The sequence below is a fragment of the Panthera onca genome, chromosome A3, assembly GCF_046562875.1.
Source record: "Panthera onca isolate mPanOnc1 chromosome A3, mPanOnc1 haplotype 2, whole genome shotgun sequence".
NCBI lineage: Eukaryota > Metazoa > Chordata > Mammalia > Carnivora > Felidae > Panthera > Panthera onca.
Window position 1 is genome coordinate 132,284,456 of NC_138341.1, and position 27,964 is coordinate 132,312,419.

Sequence of the window (27,964 nt, forward strand, 5' to 3'; positions counted from 1 at the left end):
TTGGCAGATTGCTGATTTTCACTTGAGAGAAGGCCCCTGGGACGGTGGGGGTCTGAGGGCCTGGTAGAGTCACTGTACATTCTGTGGCTCAAGATGGCAGGGGCGCTCCCCTCTCCTGGCAGCCTAGGCTTTCAGCCAGTTGCCATTTCCCTAAGCTTCGGGAATAGAATTCAGGTGCCTTCTACCTTTAAGTACAGGATTTGAGCCCATCCTTTAAGGCTTTAAGGCCTTCATAATATCCTCGGTGCTTTCTAGAGGAACACACAGGATTGTAATATGAACTTTAGCTGTGGAGTAATAAAGAGGCCGGGTCTTAAATGCCAGCTCGGTGTCTTTGCGCAAGTGACCCTTAGTACACACCTTGCCAGGTAGGCTGGGGCAGGTGATATCTTGCCAAAGTGCCTGGCACCTACTTAATACAAATCAGCCTGAGCTGTTCTTATCATTGACTTGTCGTGAGAAAGGATAAAATGGCAAAGGGAGTGTTAGACTGTAGAGGTTTCTCATTCACCTAGCGATGCGGTCACCGAACCACATCTGACTGTATACCTCCTGTATGCCAGGAATCATGCCAGGCACTAGGCCTGTGAGCACATACAAGGAATCTTCTCCACCACTGCCCCCCAACCCTCTGACCTCCCCACCTGCAGAAAGGGAGAGCTTTGCTTATGAGAGAGTCTATTCCCTTTGGTGGAGGAAGGAGCGCCATTGTGGAGGCAGACGGTGGGCCATGTGACCAAAGCTGGCCTTAGCTCTCTGGCCATTTACTCTAAAATCCTGGGGAGCGGAGGAACTGAGTTTCATTCATTTTTAAGTTCCCAGCCCCTAGCATGAGTGCATGACTTACAGGTGATGCCCAGAGCATGTAAACGGATGCAATGAATGAGTGAACTAAAGAACATCCAGTACAGAATTCACCAAAAGGGGTAAGGGGAGAGGCAGGACTGGGAGCCGGGCAGTGTGTTAGCGGCAAACCCAGCAAAGGGGCTTCGTCTAACAGAGGGATAATTCGAGTTGGAATGAGTGGCCCCATCTGGCTCCGTGCTGAGGGTCTGCATGCTGTATTTCATTTAATTTTCACAGCTAGCCTAGGAGATAGGGATTGGTTTTTGGATCCCATTTGATTTATTTTTACAGAAACACATGTATGTAGAATTTAACTAACTGCAAAACTATGACGATAGGGATGGTTAAGCACTACAGTAGTTTCTCTCTTGGTGATTTATTTGTGTCTATTCCTCCTCTGCCCTCCTTAGGATCTCCTAAATCTGGTTAGAAGTTTGTACTCCTCTCTCCATGTTTTTGTCTGTATCCGTATAATCCCATATGGAAATCCCTATCTACAGACACATGTGGATTGACACGCACAGGTACATGTAGAAGGCGGGTGTTTGAGAGTCGTTGTTTCTATTATAAAATTGTGGTGCTGTTACAGATTTCTTAAAATGCCCCCTTGTTTTCCCATTTAATGGTAAATCTCTAATAGAAATACCGTACTTATTATTTTTATTCTCAAGTTAGCTAACACACAGTGTAGTCTTAGCTTCAGGAGTAGAACCCAGTGATTCGTCACTTTCGTACGACACCCAGTGCTCATCCCAAGTGCCCTCCTTAATGTCCATCACCCATTTGGCCCATCCCCCACTTCCCCGCCCTCCCCCCATCAACCCTCGGTTCGTTCTCTGTATTTAGGAGTCTCTTATGGCTTGCCTCCCTCTCTGTTTTTATCTTATTTTTCCTTCCCTTCCCTTGTGTTCATCTGTTTTATTTCTTAAATTCCCTATATGAGTGAAATCATGTGATATCTGTCTTTCCCTGACTGATTTCTTTTGCTTTAACATAATACCCTCCAGTTCCATCCACGTTGTTGCAAATAGCAAGATTTCATTCTTTTTCATCTCCGAGTGGCGTCTCATTGTATCTATATATCTATATCTATATCTATATCTATATCTATATCTATATCTATATCTATCTATCTATACATATATATGTCTTCTTTATCCTTCATCAGTCTATGGACATTTGGGCTCTTCCCATAATTTGGCTATTGTTGATAGTGCTGCTATAAAACATTGGGGTGCAGGTACCCCTTTGAGTCAGCAATCCTGTATCCTTTGGACAAATTCCTAGTGGGGCAATTGCTGGATCATCAGGTAGTTCAATTTTTAATTTTTTGAGGAACCTCCACACTGTTTTCCAGAGCGGCCACACCAGTTTGCATTCCCACCAGCAGTGCAAGAGGGTTCGCATTTCTTCACATCCTCGCCAATACCTATCCTTTCCCGACTTGTTAAATTTGGCCATTCTGGCCATTTGTGAGGTGGTATCTCATTGTGCTTTCGATTTGAGAAATACCATACTTAAAAGTCACATAGCATAGGTCTGATTCAAGGGTGAGCCATCTGTGGTCCACGTGCAAAATCTGGCTTATGCCTGTTTTTGTAAGTAAAGTTTTACTGGAACACAGCTCTGCCCATCCATTGCTGTGTTGTTATGGCTGCTTTCACACTGAAACAGAAGAATTGATTCGTTGGCATGATGGAGACTGTCTGGCCTGCAAAGCCACTTGTTATATGGCCCTTGACAGAAGAGTTTGCCAGCCTTGCTCTTGCTCATTCCTTTTAATGGAATGCTTGATATTTCAGGGTCTCGATATAATACCGCCTTATTAAGCCTGTCTCTGGGAATATCAGATTTTGGGGGCCACTGATAATACCACATCACACATCCTTATATACATGCTCTTATATATGATAACTTTAACTGAGTGTCTGAGCTATAATGTATTTAGCTGAATTTTCTAAACCCAGGAGCGGGATTGCTGAAGTAAAGGTTGTTAAGTATTTTAGAACTTAAATAGGTATCGCTATACTGCCTTCCAAAATACTGGAGTATTTTGGATTTCGTTGGTAGCATTATTAGGTCAGTTTCATAGAGGGAGAAACTGAGACTTGGTAGCTCAGAATTAGTAAGTGAGGAGTCAGGACAGGAGTGGAAGGTTCAGGATGTATTCCGTGGCCACTGAAAGGGAGGACCAATCGTGGGGACTTTTCTGCAGGCAGAAAGCACAGGACTGCCTTCTAGGGCCCTAGTGTGTTTGTGGGCTGGGCGCAGGGGAGAGGGGAAGAGATTGGGGAAGGGAGACCGGGGGCACTGGTTCTCCACCTTCAGAGTGCATCGCAGTCACCTGGAAGGCTCAGTGAGCCACAGGTCACGGGGCTCTACCTCCCGTGTTTCCGCAGGTCTGCAGAACGTCTAGTAAGTTCTCAAGCGAGTTGCTCACTGCTCTCAAAGTGGCTCTCAACGCCTCCAGTGGCTCTGAGGAGCTGGCTCCTTGATCCCTGGAACAAGAGCCAGAGACAGCACAGCATGGGGCCGCATGCCCTGCCGTCCTGCATGCACACATACAAAGATGCATAGGAAGACATACACCGTCGGTTGAGGAGACCGCTCTGGTGGGTGTCTAATTATTGGACACTAACCCGTACAAGATCTATTTGCTGGAACTTTACAGTGTATTTGATAAACCTCAGAAATCTGTCAGACTTGGCAAACAGACTGCACGCTCCACGAACACGTGCTCGTTTTGATGCCTTTTTTCTTTTTTTAAGTATTGTCAAAGACCACTGGTCTCTTTGAAGGGAGACATTTGGTCTGGATTTTTAAGAAAAAACCTAACATTTTAAGATTCAGTTCAACACAGATTTACTATTCATGAGATAGACGAAGTGCTTCTCTCTGGCTAGAGATTTGAAATTATGTTTTAGCTTCTTTGACAGCTCTTCTCTAGTCTCCTTGTAACTGCTCCTGGCTTTCATTTTTTCCTACGTCTCATTTGGAGAAGACCCAAAGGAGTGAGGGCTGGGGACGGGGAGGGCCTGTAAAGCTACAGGCTAGGGAGGTGCCTGGGTGGCTTGGTCCCTTAAGAGGCCCGACTCTTGGTGTCTGCTCAGGTCATGACCTCACAGTGTGTGGGTTCGCGCTTCATGTCAGGATGGGGATTCTCTCTCTCCCTCTCTCTCTGCCCCTTTCCTGCTTGTGCTCTCGCTCTCTTCCTCTCTCCCTCTCAAAATAAATAAACATTAAAAAAGGAAACTCCAGTGTAGGAAGTAGAGAGATGTTTGCTCTGTGCAAGCCTGTTCGTAGAGGAGTGGGGTCCTTACACGTAGTCCTCAGTGCCCCATTCCCAGCTGCAGAGTTCTTGAAACTAGTGAATGGGATGGTGTGCGGTTGAGGGAGGAAGCTGTGATTTATTTTGAGATGCGTTAGTATCAAAAGGAGATTTTCCGATTGAGGATTTGATTTGCACATGATGTAAAATTGCAAATCTTGCATGAGGTACCTGGAGTGTAAAATAAGTCTCTCACCTGTGCATTATCACCCCAGACCCTGTAAACTGTATCCCCAGTTTACGTTCTCAAAAGCACTTTGCCGGCTTCTTTTGTATCCTTCCAGAACGCGTATCGCTCATTAGATATAAAACATGTCTATTTAGTAATACATTCATTCATTCTACAAATATGAGTATCTACTTTGTGGCAGGCCCTATTCTAGGAAGCAGGAGTTAGCAGAGAACAAGAATCAGTCCTCAGTCTTCAAAGAATTTGCTACATTGTTGTGGGGGATAGACAATCAACAATAGGCATATAAATCCATAACAAGAGTCGGTGAATGCTGTGAAGAGCACTGCAGTGTACAGCAGGAGAGAATGATGGGGGTTTGTTGCTCTGATGGGTTGATACTCTGGCAGAGAACTGAGGGAAGTCAGGTGTAAGCCTTGAACATTTCTGAGGGCCAGCTGTTCCAGGCAGAGGGGACTTTAAGTGCAAAGGTCCTGAGGCCATTTCATGCTTTGCATGTTCAAGGTCAAGGAGGCTGTGATTCTGAAGCAAATAAAGTGAGGAGGAGAAGAGTAGGAGGTGTGGTCTAGAAGTAACTAGAAGCAAGGCACTATGTGACCTTGTAGCTATGATAAAGACTTTGGATTTTTCTTGCGATGGTTTGGGAAGTCATTGGAAGGTTTGGAGAAAGGTGAGATATGCTGACTTCACTTTTGAAAGGACCTCCCTGGCTGCTATTTGGAAAAGATTCGTGGTAGATGGGATAAGGGTGCCAGCAGGAGGACACATTAGGGAGCTATTTCAGCCATCTTGGTGTTCAGGTGAGTGCCATGACGTGGACCAACATGGCGGGCTGAACGTGGTGAAAAGTAGGGATTCTCAGCACAGTTTGAAGATTGTAAAAACAAGATTTGCTGATGGATGAGCAATCCTATAGGACAGAGTGAAGAAGGTAGTCTCACAGGTTTTTTCACCTTCTTCTTTAACCAAAGCAACAGGTAGAATGAGCCATTTATGTGGAAGGGGAAGAGATTGGAGGGAGCGAACAGTCAAAAGTGGTAGTTGAGGTTTGTACGTGTTCAGTGAGGGATGCCTACCTAGCATGTAGGTAGAGGTGGGATGTTCAACACACAAGCCTGAGGTTTAGGGGACAGATTGGAGTTACAGGTATCCATTTGAAAAGCATCAGAGTGCGGATAGGTGATACTTAAACCCACCCCAGCGATGAGCTGTCCCTGTGTGCGTGTGTAGATGAGTAATTGTGGCCCCTTGTTCTTAGGATTGTTTCAAAACAGCTTCACAAAGATCTGTCTACCTTTTTCTTTTTAATGGCTACAGATTTGTCTGTTGTGCAGATGCACAGTAATGTGAAGATAAGACTGCTTTTTGTTTTTTATTCTAAGAGTAAAAACGAAATTACCAACTCATCTACGTTTCTGATGTTGTACAATTTGAAAGTAATTTTTGAGTCATTCTAAGATCCAATTTGACATGTAAATTTAAATTAAATTTTAAAATTCATTTAAATAGTGGCTATCAGAAAAGGTGTTGATTAAAGCAGGTCCCAGAATAAAAATTGTGGTTAGCAGGAAAAAAAGAAACGTCATGAAGGAGAGCGGTCAGAATTTAATTCCATGGTCTCATCTGGTAACTTAAAAAATGGTCAGGGAGGGGGCACCTGGGTGGCTCAGTCAGTTGAGTATCTTGATTTTAGCTGAGATCATGATCCCACGGTCGTGAGATCGAGCCACGAGTTGGGCTCTGTGCTGAGTGTGGAGCCTGCTCGGGTTTCTCTCTCTCCCTCTCTCTGCCCCTCCCCTGCTCGCTGTCTCTCTCAAAATAAATAAACGTTTTTAAAAATGGTTAGGGAAATGAACAAATAAAGAATGGCACACGCAAAGGATGGGCTGTGACACAGACATTAAATGGCGTGTGCAAGATAGTAGTGTGTAGGAACATTAAGGTATGTTCACAATATATTAAATGTGAAAGAGGATGACTTCACAACATATAAACAATCACGCAATTTGTGTTAAATACACATTATGTATGCACGTTAAAAAAAAGACTGGAAGGAAATTATTAACGTGTTGAAAGTTCTATTTCTTTGCCTTTGTTTTTTCTAGGAAATGTGTATAGGGCTTATTTCAAATCTACCTTATATTCTTTTGTGTAGTTCCTGAACATAATAAAAATATATCAGTACTAGGAGAGAAAGAATACAATTTTATTACAAGTTTAAAGTGACTTGTAAATACAGTTTATCACAAGACCATAAACATCACGAAACTGTGGACCTCCCTCCCACCCCCTTTTAGGCGCTAATAAGCAAAATCCTACCGAATCTAAAGGGAGAGCTGGCCAGGAGAGTGTGTGCTCCCCAAGGTGGGGGAGGGGCAGACTTTGGTTTTAGGGGGGCTCTAGAGCTCTGGATTTTCTCCTTTTCCTACAGTTATTCAGTGCCTATGCTAAGAGCTCATTCATACTTACATTCACTGAATTCATTGTATACCAACTGGGACCAGGTGATTAAATATGTTCTCTAAGCATATTTTTTTATTTAATTGGGTGGCCTTTTACTGTTGTTTCCCGAAAACTTCTTAAAGCTTCTGTCCTCAAGCCAGGAACAATCCAATATCAAATGTTTAGGTTTAAAAAGAAGATGTGACTGTTCCTCCTGGGACCTTTTTTAGAAACTCTTGCTAAAGACAGGATTTTGATTGACACAGGGTTAATGACAGTATTGCTAAATTTAGGGAACCGCACCGTTAAGTCATGTATGTTCTTAAAATTACCTGTAAGGTAGAAGCTGTTTTTCTCTCTTCTTTACTCATGAGATATTAAGGAATAAAGGAGGTTAAATAACTCGCCTATAGTCATGCAGTTATTAGTGGCAGATTCCAGACTTTAACCCTGGTTTTGGCCAGGTTTGGGTTCTTAACCGCGGTAGAAAAAAAAATTTTATTTGTTTATGTCTTTTTCCCTGAATGATTGGTCCAAAGGACGCAGAGCAATGGTTCTCAAAGTGAGGTCCCTGGACCAGTAAGATCAGAACCATCTGGAAACTTGGTAGAAATGCAAATTCCTGGTCAGGGGGGCCCAGGAATCTGCCTTTGAACGAACCCTCAGATGATTTTTTGGCTTGCTAAGGTGGGAGAACTGCTGCCCCAGGGCCAGGAAAGCCTAGGTAGAGCATATTTTCAAATATCCTTTTCACAGGAGAGCAAGTAGGCAGAAGAAGAAGGCGTCGTAGTTCGGGAAGGCGGAGAATGTCAATGAACACAGAGGGTAGCGTGAACAGGGCTGAGCACTGAGCGGGATAACAGAGACACTGAGGTTCAGTTTTACTTTTTCTCTCTCGAGTTGTCCCTCTGACTCAACTTTGCCCACACTTTGTGCTTAAAATACCCGTAGAAAGTAAGTCGGTTTGTGTATACTTGAACCCAGGGTGTTATCAGAACCGCGTGAGCTTTGGGAGGCTGTCAGGTCGAGCAGACGGTCTGGCGCAGAGGTAGCTCTGACTCACAGCCGAATCTCATTGTCAAGACCGGTGTCCCGGTTCCGTCCCTTCGGGGACCGGGTTCGGTAGGTGGAGAATGACGAAATGATTTGCATCTGCAGCGTTGCTAGTGGAAAACCCCTGCTCCAGTTACTGTCAGGAGCAACCCGGTGCAGGTTGAAGAGCCCGGGGAGGTTGGGAGGAGTCCTCGAAGCGCCAGCCTGCCATTGTGATGACGCAGGCTGTTTGCGGACGGCTCCAGACAGATGTCACGGACGCGGCATCTGGTGCTTGTGGTCCACCCCGGAGCACGTAGATACGTCCCGTCATGCTGTTCCATTTCGAGCCACACGGTGCTCTGCTATAAGACGGGTGGACCCCAGAGAAGGGCGATACGGCGGAGCGTCTCAGCTGACACCCACCGCTGCTCTGTGCTGTGGTTCTCACCCTCGGAAAAGAGGTGCACAGAGCAACAGGTCTTGGGCCAAACCACATGAAGAATACGGAAACCAAAACTGGGGTTGATGGCGTGGAGGACAGGTTTTTTTTTGGGGGGGGGTGTTTGTTTTTCTCACTGGGAAGCTATAAATAACGATCATTAGAATTGTAGCTCTCCTGAGAGGGTTGATATGATTTGCCCATCATTATGAGGGAAGGGCCTTGGCCGTCAGCATTTCCCTCACTGTGAGCGTCACGGGGGGATTTTAAAAGGACCTGTCTGGGTTGTTGACCATGATAATGATGGGGGACCGTGCTTGGGCTGTCTGTCACTCAAGTTTAAATGTCGCGTCCCCTGGGACTGATTGGCCAGAAGTAGCCACCCACTAACTTATGATATCATGCATTTTTTTTAGAGCAAGAGAGAGAGAGAGCGAGCACAAGCAGAGGAGAGGGGCAGAGAGAGAGGGAGAGAATCACAAGCAGGCTCCACGCGGAGATCAGAGCCTGACACGGGGCTCGATCCCACAACCTGAGAGATCACGACCTGAGCTGAAATTGAGAGTCAGATGTTCAACCAACTGAGCTACCCAGATGCCCCAACCATGCATTTTTTTTTAATAATCTACATAGCACATACTACTATCTGATTTTATTGTTGTGATGACAGCTTACAGAGATACAATTCACATACCATACAATACCCCCTTTAAACTACGCAATTTCGTGGTCCCGATATATTCACGGAGTTGTGTCTGTCACAGTCGAGCCACACCCACCACCTTTAGCCATCCCCTGTACAGCTGTAGGCAACCACTAATTTATTTTCTCTTTCTCTCTGGATTTGCCTGTTCTGGACATTTCATGTAAATGAACTCATACAACATATGGCCTTTTGCAACTGGCTTTATTCCCCCGGCTTCCTGTTTTCAGGTTCATCCACGTGGTAGCAGGTACCAGGACCTCGTTCTTTTTCACGGCAGTCTGATGGTGTTTTTTGTGTTTCGTTTCTTCGTCTCATTAAAAGGGAAGTTCTATGAGAAAGGACACCCTGAGGCTCACACAAGAGGAGGATGTGTCCCATATCACAGGGTCCCTGCAGAGCACAGCCTGAACTGGAGCACCGTCTCTGACTCCACGGCCCTTCTCTGTTCCCGGCAACACAGTGCTTTTGTGCCTTCAAAAGCCGATCGGTTACCACTGTTGATTGGTTGAGTATTTCCGGCCACTGGACAGCATCAGCACTCTTAGGCTGGGGCAGGAGAGACCCCTGTGCATCCCTGCTGTTGAGGGAGAAAGTTCGAGTTGTTAAAGTATAAGAGGGCATTTGCTTGACTTTCCCGAAGCCTGACTTTCTTCCCTGGTGGGATCTTGAGCTAACACTGCTAATAGAATGAATAAATGTGTAGAGCTGAACTCCCCTGCTGCTGGACTGTCCTGGCCAATTGTGCATCTGCACATAGGCAGGTCTTTCCCCGAGGCCTTGCTTCTGCTCGTCACTTGAATAGCAAAGTGGCAGGAAGCAGAGTCTTATTACCACGTCCCCCACAGCCAGTGAAAGCCATGTTAATTTAACCTGGACCTGGGGCTTCAGCAGGCAGCCTTGGGCTAACAGTGCTTCTCATATCCTGGGTTGATTCGGATTGCTTTCGGAGAACTAGTCCCTGCTTCCTGGGCAAAAGCGGGGTTCGTGCGTCCATCCATCCATCCGTCCGTCCACCCACTCGTTCATCCACTCATTCATCCATTCTGTATTTGTGAAGCTGCTGGAGGCCTCCGTGAGATGCTGGGGGTACGGAGCTGAAATACTTACTCACCACCTTCCAGGAGTTTACGGTCTACAGTAGAGGTGGGGTAGTCGAGCAGCTATCAACAAAACAATGAAATGCTGGAAATCAGAGCAGATCATGAGATGTCTGGAAGGAGCACTTGATGCCGTTAAGGGAGAAGAGATGTCAGGAAAATGTTGAGGGTCCCTGAGCTGACTCCTGAAGGCAAGGTAGGCATGAACCAGGTGAGAGAAGTGAGGAGATGAGGCACACACACACCACACGCAGCTGTTTGTCCTCGGGCCCTCCTTTCACGCTTGGGGTTGGACTCCCTCACGTGCGGGCAAACGTTTAATAACACGTGCACGCGTGGGTGCACAGAATTGGGAAGTGATACACAGAAGGGTACTATTTCAGCCTGTCTCCCAAGTGGATGTAACAGTCTCAGATAACCTCGGATCACAGATGACAGTAAAATAATCAGGAACTGGTGGGTTTTCAGTCACACCTGTGTTACGACTTGAATAATGTGCATACGCTTATAGACGTGATTTATATCTAATTTATTTCACTGTAAGGTTATGTAATGTAATTCTTACTGATGGCTGTATTTAACGGCCAGCTCTCGAAATGCCTGAAAATGCACGAGTTGGCTTTTGCAAGCTGGTTCGAGCCAGCCCTACCGCATCCTGGATTGGACCCATTCTTTCCGTCCGCAAGTGTTTACCCAGCATCCGCTATTAACTGTGTTTACCAGGCACTGTTCTGAGAGCTGAGAGTACATCAGTGAACAAAACAAATGACAAAATTCTCTCCTGGTTCTAAAATTCTGGTTTTTAGCCGCTGATCTTTTTTTTTATTAAGTTTATTTATTTTGAGAGAGAGAGCGTGGGGGAGGAGCAGAGAGAGAAGGAGAGAGAGAATCCCAAGCAGGCTCCACACTGTCTGCACAGAGTCCGTTGTGAGGCTCAGTCCCACGACCGTGAGATCCTGACCTGAGCCAGAATCAAGAGTAAGATGCTTAACTGGCTGAGTCCCCCCAGGCGCCCCTAGCCACTGATCTTCTAACGAGTCTTGGGTATATATGCACCCTGCCTTCTTCAAGCTGTACGCATGACTGCCTTGCACTGACCACATGCATTGTTCCCTGTGCATGGGGCGTATCATCCCCAGATCTGCTAGTGTGGCAGACATCCAGGCCTCTCAAGAGCCTAACATTTAGAAGCAGCAGCTAAGGATGCCTAGTGTGACCTCAGACATCCTGCAGCCCTTCTGTGGGCTGAGGTAGTCTGGGAGATGTACTAAGAGTGCAGTGAATCTCAGTGACCTGGGGGAGATTACTGGGCATTAGATTGTGTGGGTGGTAGCTCCCCGAGGAATTCCTCTCTGACTGCTTCCTGTGGGCACTCCCGCTGCTCAGAATTTTTTTTTTTTTATTTATTTTAGAGAGAGAGAGACAGAGACAGAGCACGAGTGGGGGAGGGGCAGAGAGAGAGGGACACACAGAATCCGAAGCAGGCTCCAGGCTCTGAGCTGTCAGCACCGAGCCCGACGCGGGGCTCGAACCCACGGACCGCGAGATCATGACCTGAGCCAAAGTCGGATGCTTGACCGACCGAGCCACCCAGGTGCCCCTAAAATTTTTTTATGTTTATTTATTTTAGAGAGAGAGAGACAGAGACAGAGCACGAGTGGGGGAGGGACAGAGAGAGAGGGACACACAGAATCTGAAGCAGGCTCCAGGCTCTGAGCTGTCCGCACCGAGTCCGACGTGGGGCTCGAACCCACAAACCATGAGATCGTGACCTGAGCCAAAGTCAAACGCTTAACCAACTGAGCCACCCAGGCACCCCTACCTGCTGCTCAGATTTTTATGCCCCTTTCTTTCCTTTCTCAGACGTCCTCTGTCTTAGCCCTTATTGTAATGTCTTGGACAAAAATTCCTTGAGATTATAGACTGTGCCTTAAAATCAACAAGTATTTGTTGACAAGCCGAATAAATGTACTTTCCATTTATTGATCAGGCGGCCAAACCTCGTAAGCTCTGGAAAAATCAGACAAACGTTTATGAGCACATGTAAAGACTGTTCCCCATTTTGGCAGCCGTGGTTTTAAGAGGCAGTTGGAATTTAACTAACCTTGAACTTGAATAAAGAACAAATAGGCGCCTGTCAGAAGGCCCTGAGAGACGGAGATTCAGGTCCTGGGAAGCAGGTACTGGCTGCTACCTTGCTGTGTGAGCCCGGGTCTTAGTGTTTTGGCTTGTGAACACAGACTGGGCTAGATATTCCTGTCCTTTGATATTCCTCGACTGTATTAAATTTTCCTAATGGTTGCAGGATGCAAAATGGATGATTTGGATAATTTTTTTTAATAAAGAGTTCAAGGATACCTATTTAATGGAAAAACGGGAACAAGACCGTCAGATACGGTATCTGGTTCTTCTTAAAGCACCATTTCTGTATCCACGGTGAGCTCAGATGCATTTGATAAACTGGAGAATGATTCATTCTAATATCAAAGTGTGTTGGTACAAAAAACACTTTTTTTCTAGGCAAGGAAAGCCCAGAATAGCAGGAGTGGTATTGTAACCTTTAACAGGAAAGGGGGAGAGCCCTCAGTAAACTACTGCACAGACACAGCCTCTTCCAGCTACAATGTAAGAAGATAAGAAATGAGCAGAGGTGGGGGGCACCTGGGCGGCTCAGTCGGTTAAGCATCCGACTCTTGATTTGGGCTCAGGTCATGATCTCGCGGTACCTGGGTTTGAGTCCTGCATCAGGCTCTGCGCTGTCAGTGTGGAGCCTGCTTGGGATTCTCTCTCTCTCCCCTTCCCTCTCACTCCCTCCCCCTCCCCTGCTCATGCACTCTTGCTTTCTTTCTCTCTCTCTCTCTCTGTCTCTCTCAAAGTAAATAAACATAAAAGAAAAGAAAGAAAAGAAACGAGCAGAGGCACCGAAGGCTCCAGGCAGAGAGGTGCGTCCCCACCTTGCCATATGTCTTGTTCACGTGGCCACACGTCCAGCCACGTCCACCTTTTGGGTAGAGCCTGCGTTCCATCTCTATAGCCCAGCCTTCTGAATACAACATTTCTAACCAAATGTTTTTCCGTGTTTCTTTAATAACCCTTGTGTGGCCTCCAGCCTCCAAGCTGCCTCTCGGAGTAGCGAGGACTCTGGTTCGAAAACGGCAGGATGTTTTGAGGGATCTTCGCATAAACCGATTTTCCTAGCAGTTTTGCAGATGGGGAGGTTTTTCCAGAAACATCCACGTTACGCTATAGAAGAAATAGCTATACTTTAAATTTTTAAGGCTCGGGGTAATTTTTATTTTTTACTTCTTACTGTGAAACTACTATGATTTTTGTAAAAGGAAAACATCACACTGTATAAAAGTTTGAAAAAAAAAAAAAAAAGGGAACGAATACAATCATTCTCTCCAGACACTCGAAACGACCCAATTTTAACTCCTCCAAAAATGTAGTGCTACTTTCCGCTTCCACCTGCCATACATATGAGCATCCATTCATGCCCCCTGCACTGGGTGTTGAGATCAAGGCTCAGCATACCTTGCAGCAGTAAAGAATGAGGGCAGGAACTTTCCTGATAGACATATCACCGAATGACTTCTCCCCCTTAAAGAATTGCATTGTTAAATAACACTTTTTTTTTCATCTTTTTTCTCCGGAGACCATGAAAATGCCCCTTTCATAAACCATGGTAATCTTTCAGAGGGTTGAGGAAGAAATAGAAAGCCAGGCTTTGTAATGTTCTCCATGAAACATGATGTTGGTGTCATTGCATTCTTGTTCCTAGATAAGCTTTCTAAAAATATAGTCAAATCATGCTGCCTGCAGAAGTATATTCACAGTACTGTAGTGAATAATTTGAAGCGACAGAATTTTCCCATATGTTTCCTTTATATTACATTTTTTATAATATCAACTGTGATCTCTTTTTATTAGGAAAAATCCAGTAATCAGTACCTTGGAAATCCAGGTCTTTTCCTCCCTTTATTTATGTATTTTTTTTCATTCCGTGTAAATGAGGTTGAGTGTCACCAGCAGTCACTCATCAATAGGTTTCTGCTTGCTTTTGGCTCTTGCTCGTAAGCTTTGAGACGTCCACGTGTACAGAAATAGAGAAACCACCACACTAGAACTTTTCTATCAGCTTTTTTCTCGGCTCTTTGCCCTTTTGGTCTAACAGGATATGTTTAGGAAAAAACGTACCCATGAAACCTGGTGCGGTCAGATTCTACCAGGGGACACATTTTGGTAATTGTCCTATTGTGATAGGACTGAGAATTCAATCCATGGCATGTAAATGCAGCACGTATAAATTAAATTACCTTCGGAAGAAGTGATGATAATCTCTTCTCAAGTTCAGTCTCATTGGCCACAATGAGTTTTGGTCTCCAGAGTATGAAGCCTCCTCTTGTTTTGGCTTCACTGTATGGACGGACAGATGTTAGGGCTGGATGTCGCATGCTGATGAGATGTGCAGAGTGGAGAGTTTTCTTTAAAAAAAAAAAAAATAATAATAATCCCTAGGGGCTGCCTGAGTGGTTCGATCAGTTAAGCGTCTGACTCTTGATTTCGGCTCAGGTCATGATCTCACAGTTCGCGAGGGCAAGGCCCACGTTGGGCTGTGCGCTGAGAGCGCAGAGCCTGCTCGGGATGCTTTCGCTCTCCCTCTCTCTCTCTGCCCCTCCCTGTCTGTGTCTCTCTCTCTCAAACTAAATAGATAAGCTTAAAATTTTTTTTGAAGTCTTTAAATGGACCTTGTAATTCATAATGATAATACTACCCTCCATGTTTTCCTGTACCTGGCTTGTGCTAGGCAAGTGCCGAGCAGGTCCAGTGGGCAGGCATTTAATGTAACTGCCTCTCATAGGAGCAGTTAAAATGACATGCCGCTAGAAGACAGTGGTCTGCAACTCACCGGTTCCTTCATGTAACGATGTATAAACGTTCCCCTTTGAGTTGATCTCCCTTCCTCTGGCTCCCAGTTGTCCAGGATGCCGTCGTGTCTCAGCTCAGTTAACCAGGTCTTCAGTGGTGGAGGCTCCAGCTGCCTCCAGTTCTGCATCTTGCAAATCATGTCCTGCCGCGTACCCTTGTGCAAATCTGTGTGTTTCTGGGCACACTTATGAAACTGAGGTGGGTTATTTGATAACCAGGCCATTCCAGGAAATCAAACATTCGAATAGTCACTTCTATTAATGTGTAGTAAAACTATGCGTGATTGCATTGAGACCTGGGCTGAGATGAGAGGGTGGCTGAGGACTGCCTCCCATCCCACTCCTGCCCTTCCAGCTTGTTGTCCCCGTGCACCTGTCCTCCTACTCCACTCCTACCCATCCCTCTGGGCCACCTTCTCTCTGAAACTTCCCTTGTAAGGTCAGTTCCCGCAGTGTGTCAGACGGGCCACTGATGACTCCCCAGGACCCGGACCAAGAGCCCCGGCTTCCCCTTTTCCTCCCTTGGTATCTGGAACAAGGTATCAGGTGCCTGGAAGCAGACAGCGTTTTGTTCTGATGCTGGGGACAGAATACCGAATTCAAATCAGCTTGAACTTGGAAGAGATCATTGGTTCCTATCACTGAGAAGTCCAGGGTTAGTTTCCAGGTTCACATGGGGTCCAAGGTCACCCCCTTTTCTTGGCTGTCTTCCTCTCAATCAGCTCATTGGCTGGCACACTCTCTCTTCGTTATTCCAAGACAGGCTTCTTTCTGTCCTGTCTCCTGTCCTCAGCAACCTCCCAAGGAAGCCATTCATTCAATGCAACACGCATTATCGTGAACCTACCATCTGCCAGGAAACATTCTAGACCTGGGGGAGAAAGCTGTGAACAAAACAGGCAAAAACGCTTGGCTTCACCTCTACTGATGCTCTCTTTGCAAAAGTGCTGATAAATGTTCCCAGGGGTTGTGTCTTCTTGTCCTGGCTTGGGTCACCAGACCACCCCGAGAATCAATGGTGAGGTCTCCGCCGTGTAACTAGAGGGATTGAGCTGAGGCGGAGGGAGGTTCCCCAGAGGAAAAGGGACACACCGTTGCCAGCAGGGTGAAGAAGCGATGCTGTTGAGTAGGCAAAAACGGTAGCCGTGGCCCCCACCGGGAAGCCCTCGCTGATTTGCCCGCCAGCTGTCCATGGTCCTGACCGCTAGCCCTCCGGCTCTCTGCCAGGTGGTTTCCAGCCCCGGGGTCGCTGACGCTCCGTTTTCTTCTCTTCGCTGCAGCTCCAGATGAAGATGAGCCAGCGGGCTGCCTCGCTGAGCACCATGGCGCCTCTGCCCCGCAGCGCCTACTGGCAGCACATCACGCGTCAGCACAGCGCGGGGCAGCTCTGCCGCCTGCAAGGTAAGCGCGGGGCCGGGGGCAGGCGGTGCGTCTGGCCTCTGCGCAGGGGGCTCGGCCGGGCCGGCTGCCCACTTCCTGCCCGAGCCGGGGCCCCCGTCGAGGCCTCACTGCCGGGCGCGTGCTCTGTCACTGCGCAGACTCTTGGGCCCTCGACCCCAGAGGTCCGTGTGGGCAAGAGGGCTGGTGTCCACGCTGCAAGAGGTGGTCTAGGGCGCTTAGCGCGAACGGCATCAGCATCCCTCAGGAGCTTGCTAGCGTGCAGATTTGCAGGCTGCTCCCGGGACCTGCAGAATCGGGAGCTGTGAGGTCAGGGCCCAGCCGTCTGTGTGTCATCAAGCCCTCCAGGCGACTCTCATGAGGGCCCGAGCTTTGCAACCATGTGCTGCTGGAAAGGGACACACCGGGGTCCGGGTCCTGGGTTCTAGTTCTGCCGGCAAGCTCAGCACATCCTAGGAAGCCTGTCTTCCGGAAAGTGGTCTTAGAAGCAGGATACAGAATAATCCAGGGAGGGGACAATGGGAGCAATTAGGGGAAAAAAACATCAGACATTTCTTATCTTTTCAAATGTAGTTTTTATGTTTTATAGTATATAAGAATACCTGGTGCATATGGAGCTTTTTAGGTTTATTTTATTTACTTAGAGAGAGAGAGAGAGAACCAGTAGGGGAGGGGCAGAAAGAGGAGGAGGCAGAGGATCCAAAGAGACTCTGTGCTGACAGCAGAGAGCCCGACACGGGGTCGAACCCATGAACCATGGGATCATGACCTAAGCTGAAGTCAGACGCTTAACGACTGAGCCACCCAGGTGCCCCTGCATACTTCTAAAAAGTAAATAGGTCTATGTGGAGGGGTCCCTGCTGAAGAACTTTCCATGATGAGCTGGAAGATCCCAGAACATTGAAGGGCGTGTGCTCGACGGCACCTAGTTCATGTGCAGAAATGGGCTGAATAAATGAATGTAAGGACAAATGAATGACCACAGAAGACGGTGGCCTCGGCCGTAAATGGCGCTGTCTGTTTCGTCATCACTCAGCCTTCCTTTTAGCCCTTCTCAGTGGCCATATCCCGAGTGCCTGTGTGAGTGACTGCCCCGTAAGTAACTGATAAATGTGCTTACTTTCCAGAACATACCCACAGAGAGAGGGTTGGGTTAGATCAGGTTGTCAGAAAGACCATTGTTCCCATATCATGTTCAGAAATTTCTGCAATATTGGAATTACATCATGAGCATTTTTCTCCTATCATACCTCTTATACTATCGCTCAATTTTGTGCCATCCCTTCTACTTAAATAAATTTGTTTTTGTAAAGAAAATTGTATTTTACTGCCTTCATACTATTATAGCAACTGGCTATATGTATTTTTAAAATATGATAGATAAATAGCAATTATTGAAAGTTTGAAACAAGTATGCATAACGTACATGTACACAGAGCTATTGAATTGCTTTGGAACTTGACTTTTCCTACCCTTGCCAGGAGGATCTTTACCCAAAAAAGTATGTCTTTTTAGATTCTATGTGCCTGGAATGTAAAGTAGAGTCGAGAACCAAAGTGATGTAGGCTTCATAGGGAGGAAATTGGTAGGTGATCTTAGTTCTTGCCATACAGTGTGGTAATTTGAGAAGTCAGTTTGCATCAAAGTTGATGTATCTCGGGGTTTCCCTAGATTAGTGTGTTTGCAAAGATGCGCTGAGAGTGAGGACGTCCTGAACACTTGGGATGTGTTGGAAGTTTTAGTATTTATTAGTGAACATCCCAGAGCTTAAGAATCCTCGGGACATAGAACATACTCACCTTTCTATCTTTAACTAATCTAACTATCCTTGACCGAAATGAATAGTCATTCATCAGAAAGGATAAAGCCCAAGGGTCTTTTCAGGACCCTGACTGTGTAATAATACTTTAAAACACCTTTTTAGGTTAAAAGAGGATGTTGTAGATGCTGTTACACACTGTTAGTATGCTCTTAGAGTATACACGAGTATTCCGACAATGTCTGCATCTGGTTACTATGAAGAAAATGGCTTTATTTACAGGATACAGACACATTTTTTTTTCAACGGCAACAAAATTTGCAAATTTACTTGCGTGCAAAAAGCCCATATTATGGCTGGAGGGCCGTGCTCTGCTCATGGGTCTGGGATGATTGTCAAAGACGAGTAATCCACTAATTCCAAATTAATAGATAATAGTGATAATGCTACCTCTGGAAGCAGAGCAGAGCAATACAAGGCATCACAGCAAAGAAAGAAGTTTGCATTCTTTGAGAAGTTCCCGTTATTTTGTATCAAAACCAGCATGCCGCAAATCCAACAACTCGTCGCAATTAAACTTGGGTTTATTCCCTTTATTATTAGGTTTATTATTAATTATCCCCATCCTCCATCACTCAAAAGTAAGGAGGTATTACTGTAAAATTAGGTTCAAATTTCTTGGTATAGTTTTTCGAGGGAACCCAGGAATCGTAGTTACAAAACAGCAATCTGAAGATAGTGATGGCGTGGCTTCTAATGAAATTGATGCCAGTCATGAGAATGAATACCGCAGATTTTCTGCACACAGAGGGGATTATCCATCTTTGTATCGATAACCTATAGGGTTTTGAAGATGAGAGTTAAAACTTCCGTTGTCCGCTTTTTGTTACATAGTATGATCTTCACTGAACACACACATTTCCGTTTGAGTTTTTGCAGTTTTCCTGTGTGGCGTACTTGGTGAACTATCCTGCTGTCTTATACTATCCGTGTGGGTGAAAGTGGCATTGCAACTGCTTCAGAATTATTTGGGGTTTTTTGGCTTTGTGTGTTTGTAACAGTTACTCGAGCAGCCTGTTTGCGTTCACATACTTCCGTTACACGTGTTTTGTTTTGATACTTCGTTTGTACCGATGTTCGCTGAGAGATTGCTTCGCCCGCGGGTTCTGTGTCGATCTATTTTATCTTTGAGTCACCACTACTCTCTGAGATACAGTGCCAACATATGGTCTGTGTGTAGTGTGGGACTCAGTTTACCAGTAATGTGTTACCTTAAATTGTTTTTTCTCTCAGACTGCCTAAAATCGATCTTGCTTCTCCAAGGTGGTCAGTTACGTGAAAAATAGGATGCGTGCATCTGTCGTTTCACCTCTTCCTCCCATCTTCCTCCTTCCCTTTCTCCCACCCCTGGATTAAAGCTGAAACTGGGGGAAAAAATCATGACACCATTACCCTGTTGCCTGAGGTTACATGGCACATCATTTCTTCTTGTTTTGATGGTTCTTATGAGCCGTGATTCCTCTGGCCAGCTCATTTGCCTGGACATATGTCAGGATGACTTTTCCTGTGGTCTGGAGGTCAGTCTTGGAAAGCACCTAGACCCTTATGGGAGAATTTGCCCGTCAGGTTGGAGAATTTGCCATTTCCTCTCCGAACTTAGTCCTACAGAGCCACCTGCTGGTTGGTTTTGGAATTGTTCTCTTATCCTTGCTGTCTTAGGTGGGGAAGAGGTGCTGACTTTGACCCATGCTGGGCATATGAAGCCATATTTAATCCACTATCACTGCTTCTCCTGCCCCATTTCTAATTTTCACATAGAAATTCCCTTCTAGGGTTGAGCATGTACAAAATCAACACGTAAAAGAGGTTTATCATGAACACTGGAAGAAATTTAAGAAAGAAGCGTTTAGCAAGTTGAACACTGTATGCACAGGATTCTTTCAGGAGCGCGTCGCATGACAGAACCACAGAGTGGTGTTTTCCCAATTGTGGTCTGTGGAATACTCACCCGGGTAGAGATGGCCCTTTCCCAAACTAGTGCTGTGGTCCAGTAAGTTTGGGGAAAATGCTACATGTTCAGGGACATTCTCCTTTTTTAGAGATTAAGAATGCCAGTCACTATTTTCAAGATTTTGAGATGTCCTGCCATGAAGAGTCTGTTTAATCTTGTTGAAACCAGGGCTCGGCAAACTTATTTGAACGTGAAACCTCTTCTCTCCTTTTTTATGTAAGCGAACATTAACATACCACCAGTCAAGTGCTAGATTTGTTCCTCACAAGGCAGACGCCACATACTGAATGAGTATTTTTTTATACAGATACCCTTTCTTGAAGGCCTGCTGTATTGAAGGCTTTGCACTGAGTTCTTATCATACACGATCTCAGTCCTTAAAACAGCCATGCGAGAGTATATTATTTTCGTCTGCAACTAAGCAACTAAGAATTTGAAGGGTTAGTAGTGGGGTCCAAGGTCACCCAACTGGTAAGTGAGGTCTTTGTTTCTCTATTCATTCACCCACTCACTCTCTCGTTCAGTCGGTGAGTGTTCTTGGAGCATCGGCTCTATGCCAAGCACTGTGCTAGGTGACGGGGACACACAGGCTGCTAGACAGGCATGCTTCTGCCCTCCTAAAGCCGAAAGCCTAACGGAGTCACGGGCAATAATTACACAAATGTATTTAATATCAAATTTGGTCACATTGAAAAGAAATGTTATCTGTCATGGAGGGTGGTGAAGCGGAGTTGCTGGTCTGGGAACGATCAGAAGACAAGAGGGGCTTCTTTAGGTAGGGCATCCGTCACAGGGGCCTGTAGCATTACCTCAAGACCTGCAGTCTGAGGAAAAGCAGCCATTCTGCAATCCAGGGAAAAGATTCTCCATAGGGAGTTCAGCAAGTGCAAAGGTCCTGAGACAGAAATGAGCCGGGGCAAAGACCAAAATGGAAGCGGCGTGGCTGGTGCCTAAGGGGCGGTAGGAGACAGCAGGTGAATCAGCTTCCGTGGGTGCCCTTCACCTCAAAGTTACCCTCCTGGGAATCGTTAGCCTCACTCCAGAGGGGCTCCATTACTCAATATCTCCTGAATCCTTTTGCTGCAATTGCCTTGAACGATAGCATCACTTGTTTAAAACCAAGAAAAAAATAGGCATGCAACTCATTTATCAGATTTGACTTTCGGTTATTTCAGGAAGTCGCAGATTGGCACCAAATGTTTGCGTCGCACTCTACCGGCATCCGGCATGTTGCCTCATCTGGTTCTCCCGGCAGCAGTTTGATTTGGCAAGAGCCAGACGGAGGACTGTGTTCTCCATTTCAGTCACCGCGGAACCCGAGACCCTTAGAGGCCAAGTACTTGCTTAAGACCGCGTGGCTAGTGGAGGGAGGGACTGGCATTAAAGCTCCTTTCTTTTTTCGTATATTCTTACCCGGGAGACGAAATCCTGCCGCCATGACTGTTTCCAAGGCACATACCGTACGATGGAAACAGGTCCTCCAGAGGACTGATTCCAGCCCGTGCGATTTACCTAGTTAAGGATGTAGGTTCCCAGAGCAAGTGGCAAGTCGGCATTGTTTTTTTCCATCTTAGTTCTAACGTAGTCACATACGTGGTATGTGCATCGGTTAAGAAAAGGGAGATTAATATCTGAACACGTGTCAAAAGGCAACAAATAAATGAAGGTCTCGAACTCTCATGTCTCTCTGGACCAGGGAGGACACGCAAACAGTGGGACAGGGCACAGGTGGGTGTGGGTTGGTCTCTGGTGAATCACAGGGACCCTGGGGCAGAAGATAGGCCCAGTGTGTTTTCCAGTTTTACAGGAGAACAGAGAAATCGGCACCTTTACAGAACTTTTGAGGTTATTTGAATAGTGACAGTCAATTCCCAATGTGTTATGACCTGTGCAGGCCAGAGAACATGGGCCCAGATGGGGTCTGCAGGCCGGTACCAGCTCATGATCTTCGTGTGAACTGAAAAATTGTGGGACAGGTGACTCCACCACCTGTCTTTAAAACCAGCGTTCAATTAGCCAGCATGATAGAAGCTGTAGGGGTTTCACTACAATCTGACCCCAGGTGAACACTCTGAGTCCTTTTATTCAAACTTTTAGAGCCTAAGGAGCCACAGATGAAGGTTCCGGAAGGGCTTTGTACTTGATTTGGGTTTTGCATTGATACTGTTTGTGCACTGTCTGCTTCCCTTGGGAATTTTTATCAAACTGTGACAAAGACGTACCAGGATGTTCACCTGTCGCACTCCAACTCACTGAGTGATCTCTGCACCCGACATGGGGCTTGAACTCATGACCCTGAGATCAAGAGTCAGATATTCCACCGACCGAGCCAGCGAGGTGAGCCCGTAGCATCCAAACTCATCAGCACAGTTTCTCTATGTGACAGCGTGTGCACACGTGTGTACTGGAAAGAAAATAGAATCTGTGTTCAAAATGGTCAGGAGGTCGGAAGAAACGATCTCTTGGGTTTGGGATGTTTTAGTATTCAAGCTGCTCTAATAATAACCACTGCTGTTGTGTACCAGTGACTGTATGACTATAGATTTCCTTACGGCCCTGATTTGAGGCTTGCAAATATCTGAGTCCATGACTTAATGTCCGAAAGGTTCTGACTAGGTCTGACGGAGGTCGGGGCCATTGTGACAATGCGCTGGACGGTGCACTCAGCCATGTGCCACGTAAACCTTTTTGCTTGGCACAGTATTTGAAAACAGCATTGTTTTAGGGGCGCCGGGATGGCTCAGTCAGTGAAGCGTGTGACTTTAGCTCAGGTCAGGATCTCGCGGTTGGTGAGTTCGAGCCCCGCGTCGGGCTCTGTGCTGACAGCTCGGAGCCCGGAGCCTGCTTCGGGTCCTGCGTCTCCCTCTCCAGCGGGGCATGGGTGCTCCATGTAGCTGCAGCCCTGTTGCTGTGTGGCCCGGGCCGGACCCGGGCTCTGCTCCTGCTCAGAGCTGCTCCATAGCCAGCAGCGTGAATTTCGCAGCTTGTGGTAAAACCTCTAGCCAGCAGGTGGCGGTGAAACCTCTTGTTTGTATAAAATCAAGCGCCCTGTCCAAGGGGACTGGCGGACGGGTGGCCTGCCGGCCAAACCACCAGGTCTGCTGTCTGTTGTCGTTAACGAAGTTTTGCGGGACATCCGTGCCCATTTGTCACGTATTCACCGGGTCGCTTTTGTTGAGTAGCTGCAGTGAGACCATACGGTCTGCAAAATCTGAAATATCTAGTATCTGGCCCTTTATAGAGAAGGTTGGCCAGCCCCTGTCGTAGGTCACAAAGGCTGCTGACAGTAGCCCTTGGAGCTGCCTTCCTGGCTTCTTCACTTTTCTTGGTTTGGAACCTACACCTGAAATAATAAAGCCTGTGTGGATTTTAGGGAGTCCTCCTGATAAAAAAATTTCCTAAATATAAATATAATATTGCCTTATTTCTGATCAGGTTTCCAAAGAGTGCCTACACAAAAGATTTCCTAGTCCTATGATTCTTCTCATTTCCTTGAAATACCCCGAATATAGGGGTTGATGAAAAATTTTAAAGATTAAGGAGGAATGTCACCGCTAGCGGTCTGATCACAGCTCAGTGCAAAGACCACATGCAAATGATATGGTAATCATGAAGCCTCTCCTGACTCTTATTTGCATATCACTGTGAGTGGCCTCTGGAGAAAAAAGTCCTATGTTGCATATCACTTCCTTCTGTTATATAGAAACTTGTCGCTAGCTAATTTGATCGGGGGCTTTCTTGAAATGTAACTGCCGTTTTTAAATTCTTTTTTTTTTTTTTTTTTTTTTTGGAAAAGATGTTGCCAGCCCTCTGAAGCTTCATCGAACAGAGACTTTTCCTGCCTACCGATCTGAGCACTGACACGAGCTGCCCAGAGTGGTTGTGGGACGCACCTGGGATGCGTCAGCCACCGCGGACCCTCGAGGCGGCAAGATGACAGCAAGGGAAACCACGAAGGAAAGAATCTGAAAGTCCCCGGCTGATCGTGTGGTCATTGGGAAACGGCAATGCAATATTTGTCTTTTTCTTTCTTTTTTTTTTCTTTTTTTAAAAAATCTTAGCGTGATTGAAACATGCTCTATAGATTTCGACTTCTCGTTCCCCCTTTTACAGCTGGACAGAAAGGAGTCAATGCCGCAAAATGATTTTCTATCGTAGATACTGTGTCCCTTCCACTTCCTCTGAATCTGCCCTTTTGTGGATTCTTGTGATTTCCCTTCTGAGTGTTTCAGTTGTATGACAGTCAGTACTGACAATAAAATGGCTCTTCATTATTTGTTATTTGCTGATACCGTATCCCTCAGTTATTAATGCTACGGCTCTGGTTAACTACTGGAAGTTATTTTTTATTATATTACCGACACGTGAAATCAGCGCTTTGACCTGACTCTTACCGGTGAGGTTAAGAAATATCTTCAAAGGGCCCTTTAGTATTCTCCACGGGGTTATAATGTTGCTCTCGCGTGATCTTCCTCCAATCACCCACCTCCGTTTTTTAAAAGCCTTTGTTTTATTTGGAGTACCTTCATAAAACATTTCAAAATAAAAGAACATTCTTCACCCCCTATGTTCTTTGGATTCTGACTACTTGGTTTTCTCTTATGTTTCCAGTGTTTATGAAGGTATGTGAATATCTTCCTTACGAGCCATGACCGTGGCCTGGCATTGCATTTGACGTCTGTGCAACCGTTTACGCGTTTGCCCACTCATTCACGAAGCTGGTCTGCACTGAGCATCTTCCAGTTCCAGATGCTGTGCTAGATAGAATCCAGGGGTACAGGGATAAAGAGATATGCGGGCCCTGTCACAAAGGACTTCAAGTGCATAGGAGCATGACAAGGAAATAAAGTTGCAGTTGTAACACAGAGTGACATCTGCTAAATGGGTCCCCAGTGGGCCATGTGCCTCTGAAGAGACGGTCATTCTATTCCCCAGGCTTTCCCCCTGGGAGCTTCCAGGTGGGAATTAAACCCCGGGAGCTCCCGAGGCTGGAATGGCTATGACTGCATGGGAAGCAGGGTTCTGTGTATCTCGGTCACCACTCTGTCGTCATTAGTGTTCCCTGATAGAGTGTAGGGCGTCGATTAAGTTTGATACACAATGACTGTTCTTTTAGTGTAAGTATATCCAAAACATTGCATGAGATGTAATTACACTAAAAATGGCTCATTGCATATCTTAGACTGAAATTTGTTGGGATGGTCCGAATTTTTCTGTGCTAAATCTGGCAATCCTGTTTCCCAGGCACGAGAACTGTGCCTTACACGTAGCTCATGATTGAAAAATATGTGATGATTGACTGGGTGGTTGAATAAACTCCTATCCTGGGGATAGGATTCTTTCTACGAGGGGAGGCAAGTTATTATCGATTGTATACTTTCTCAGTGCCAGGTACTGAGGTAGGCCCTGCTAAAATTATTATTTTCCCTGGAAAATCCTATCCTGTATTTTCTAGGGAAAGGTGTGAATTTTACTCAACACCAAGCAAGGGCCAGAAAAAGATTCACTTTCATTTGTGCTTCCTCCGAAACGTGCATAATTTCCCAAAATGGAGATTGACCAGTGAAACCCCAAAGGCCCTGCTAAAATCCAAGTTTGCCGAGCTAAATTCCCAGTTGGATCTGAGTTAGTTGGGATCTCCAAGGACACTGCTGGTTAGGATGTGTTTGTCTCAGAGGTGGGGAAACACTGGGAGGGGGAGGAGGGTTAAATTCAGCCGAGGATTAATTAGTGGGTTAGGGACACGTAAGTGATTTAGTGCTTTGTTGGGGTACGTGTGTGTTCTGTGTTGTGTGTGGCTGCTTTTCCCATTACGTTAGCTCATCTGCCTTCTCCCGGGTAGATTCATAGTCATCTTTTTAAAATTTGGTTCGCCACACACATTTGAGCATTCCCTCACCCTTTGTTGTCCTTACTCTAGCTGGCTTTTGTTTTATTTTCCTTTTCTCCCAAAAGTGTCTCGTAAAAAGTTCTCCCTGGTTCCCAAGGTCTCGGCTGCCAACATGGGGGCTTAAGTGGAAGAAGGAGATAAAAGGAACGGAGTTAAATAATTATAATTTTAATGAAGTCAGAGTTCCTGGAGCACGTCTAAAGCTAATGAGTGTGTAAAGAAATGTTGCTGAATGTAGTTAACTAAACATCAAAACCTCCTTTAGGACTTAATTTGTTTTTCTTTTTTTAGAGAAAGAGTGCAAGTGGAGAGAGGGGCAGAGGGAGAGAGAGAATCTTAAATAGGCTCCTGTGGAGCCCCCCAAGTGGGACTCGATCCCACGACCCTGGGACCATGACGTGAGCCAAAATCGAGAGACGAACATTCAACTGACTGAGCCAGCCAGGAGCCCCTAGGACTTGTGGAAAATGAAACATATTGACAAAAAGAAAAAAAGAGAGAGAGGAGAGTTCTGTTAGGTGATCCTAATGCTTCTTATTTATTGTCAAGCACTATTATTCTAAGTGCTTTACTTGTCTTCTCTTATTTAATCTCCACGACAGGTCCATGAGGTAAGTATAATTTTTGTCCCCATTTTATAGATGGGGAAACTGAGTCTTAAGGAGCCTGAGTCATCTAAATAATATGCCCAAGATCTCTTAGCTTTGCTAGGAGGTGAAGAGGCATGTTAAAATTTTCAAGTTTACTTGCAAAACAGAACAAAAAATCTTTTCAAGTTTATTTGAGCAAAATTTGTTGGAATTGGGTGGCACCAAGCCAAAGGTGATTAGAGGTGCTCCAGACATAGGACCTGGCAAGAGGTTTTTATAGACAAGATGTGGAAGCAAAGCAAGGAAATTATCTGATTGACTCTAGCTTAAGTGGTTGTTTTATTTGAGAAAGCTGCTTGTGATTGGCTGTTCTTAAACATTTCATTTCCTCGGAGTCCCATGCATTGACTCTGACTTACATTTGGTTTGCTTATGTTTTGGTTTGCTTACGGAGGCTACCAGGGCCCTAGTGCCCTCCTTGTTTAATTACTTTAATAGCCACTAAATGGTCGACTCGCATTGGAACCCAGATATTCTGCTTCCTGAGCCAGCTGTATCAATCCCTAACACAGGCTGCACACTTTTCTTTAAAGGGCCAGAAGATAATTTTTTTTTTTTTTTTTTTTTTTTTTTTAGTGTTTGTTTATTTTTGCGAGAGACAGAACCAGGGAGGGGCAGAGAGAGAGAGACAGAGGGAGACACAGAATCCGAAACAGGCTCCAGTCTCCGAGCTGTCAGCACAGAGCCCGATGTGGGGCTCGAACTCATGAACTGTGAGATCATGACCTGAACTGAAGTTGGAGCTTTAACCGACTGAGCCACCCAGGCACCCCTACTGGGCCAGAATATAAATATTTTAGGCATATGGTCTCTGTTTTTGCTGTATTGCAAAAGCAACCACAGATAATACCTAAGCAGATAGGCATGGCTGTGTGCCAATAAAACTTTATTTACAAAAGCCAAACAAACGGCAGGCTGGATTCGCCCACACTGTGGTTACCAACCCTTACTCCGGGTCCTAAGAACCTCTTATTATAAATTATTTTATTTATTTATTTATTTATTTATTTATTAAAAATAAAACCCTTTTATTAGTTTCAAGTTTAGAACAGAACATGAGAGATTTAAACACTTTAATCTCAGGCCTTAATAAGGGAAATAATTATTTGAAATGATTTTTCTTTGCCTAATCTCTAACCCGGGTGGTGAACATACCGGGAGCTTTTCTTTTTTTTTTTTTTTAATTTTTTTTTTTTCAACGTTTTTTATTTATTTGTGGGACAGAGAGAGACAGAGCATGAACGG

The 27,964-nt window shown here is 45.6% G+C and overlaps 1 protein-coding gene across 2 annotated transcripts in view; it reads left to right on the plus strand.

Annotated features, from left to right (window-relative positions):
• DOK5 (docking protein 5) overlaps window positions 1–24,468 on the plus strand; it is a 150,992-nt gene extending 126,524 nt beyond the window's left edge. For both annotated transcript variants that reach the window (XM_060620671.3, XM_060620679.3), the window contains 2 exons: window positions 16,292–16,412; window positions 23,976–24,468. In XM_060620671.3, the coding sequence (XP_060476654.1) occupies window positions 16,292–16,412; window positions 23,976–24,040 (186 nt within the window). In that variant the 3' untranslated portion in view covers window positions 24,041–24,468. The remainder of the gene's footprint in view (window positions 1–16,291; window positions 16,413–23,975) is intronic.
• Window positions 24,469–27,964: the final 3,496 nt, after the last annotated feature.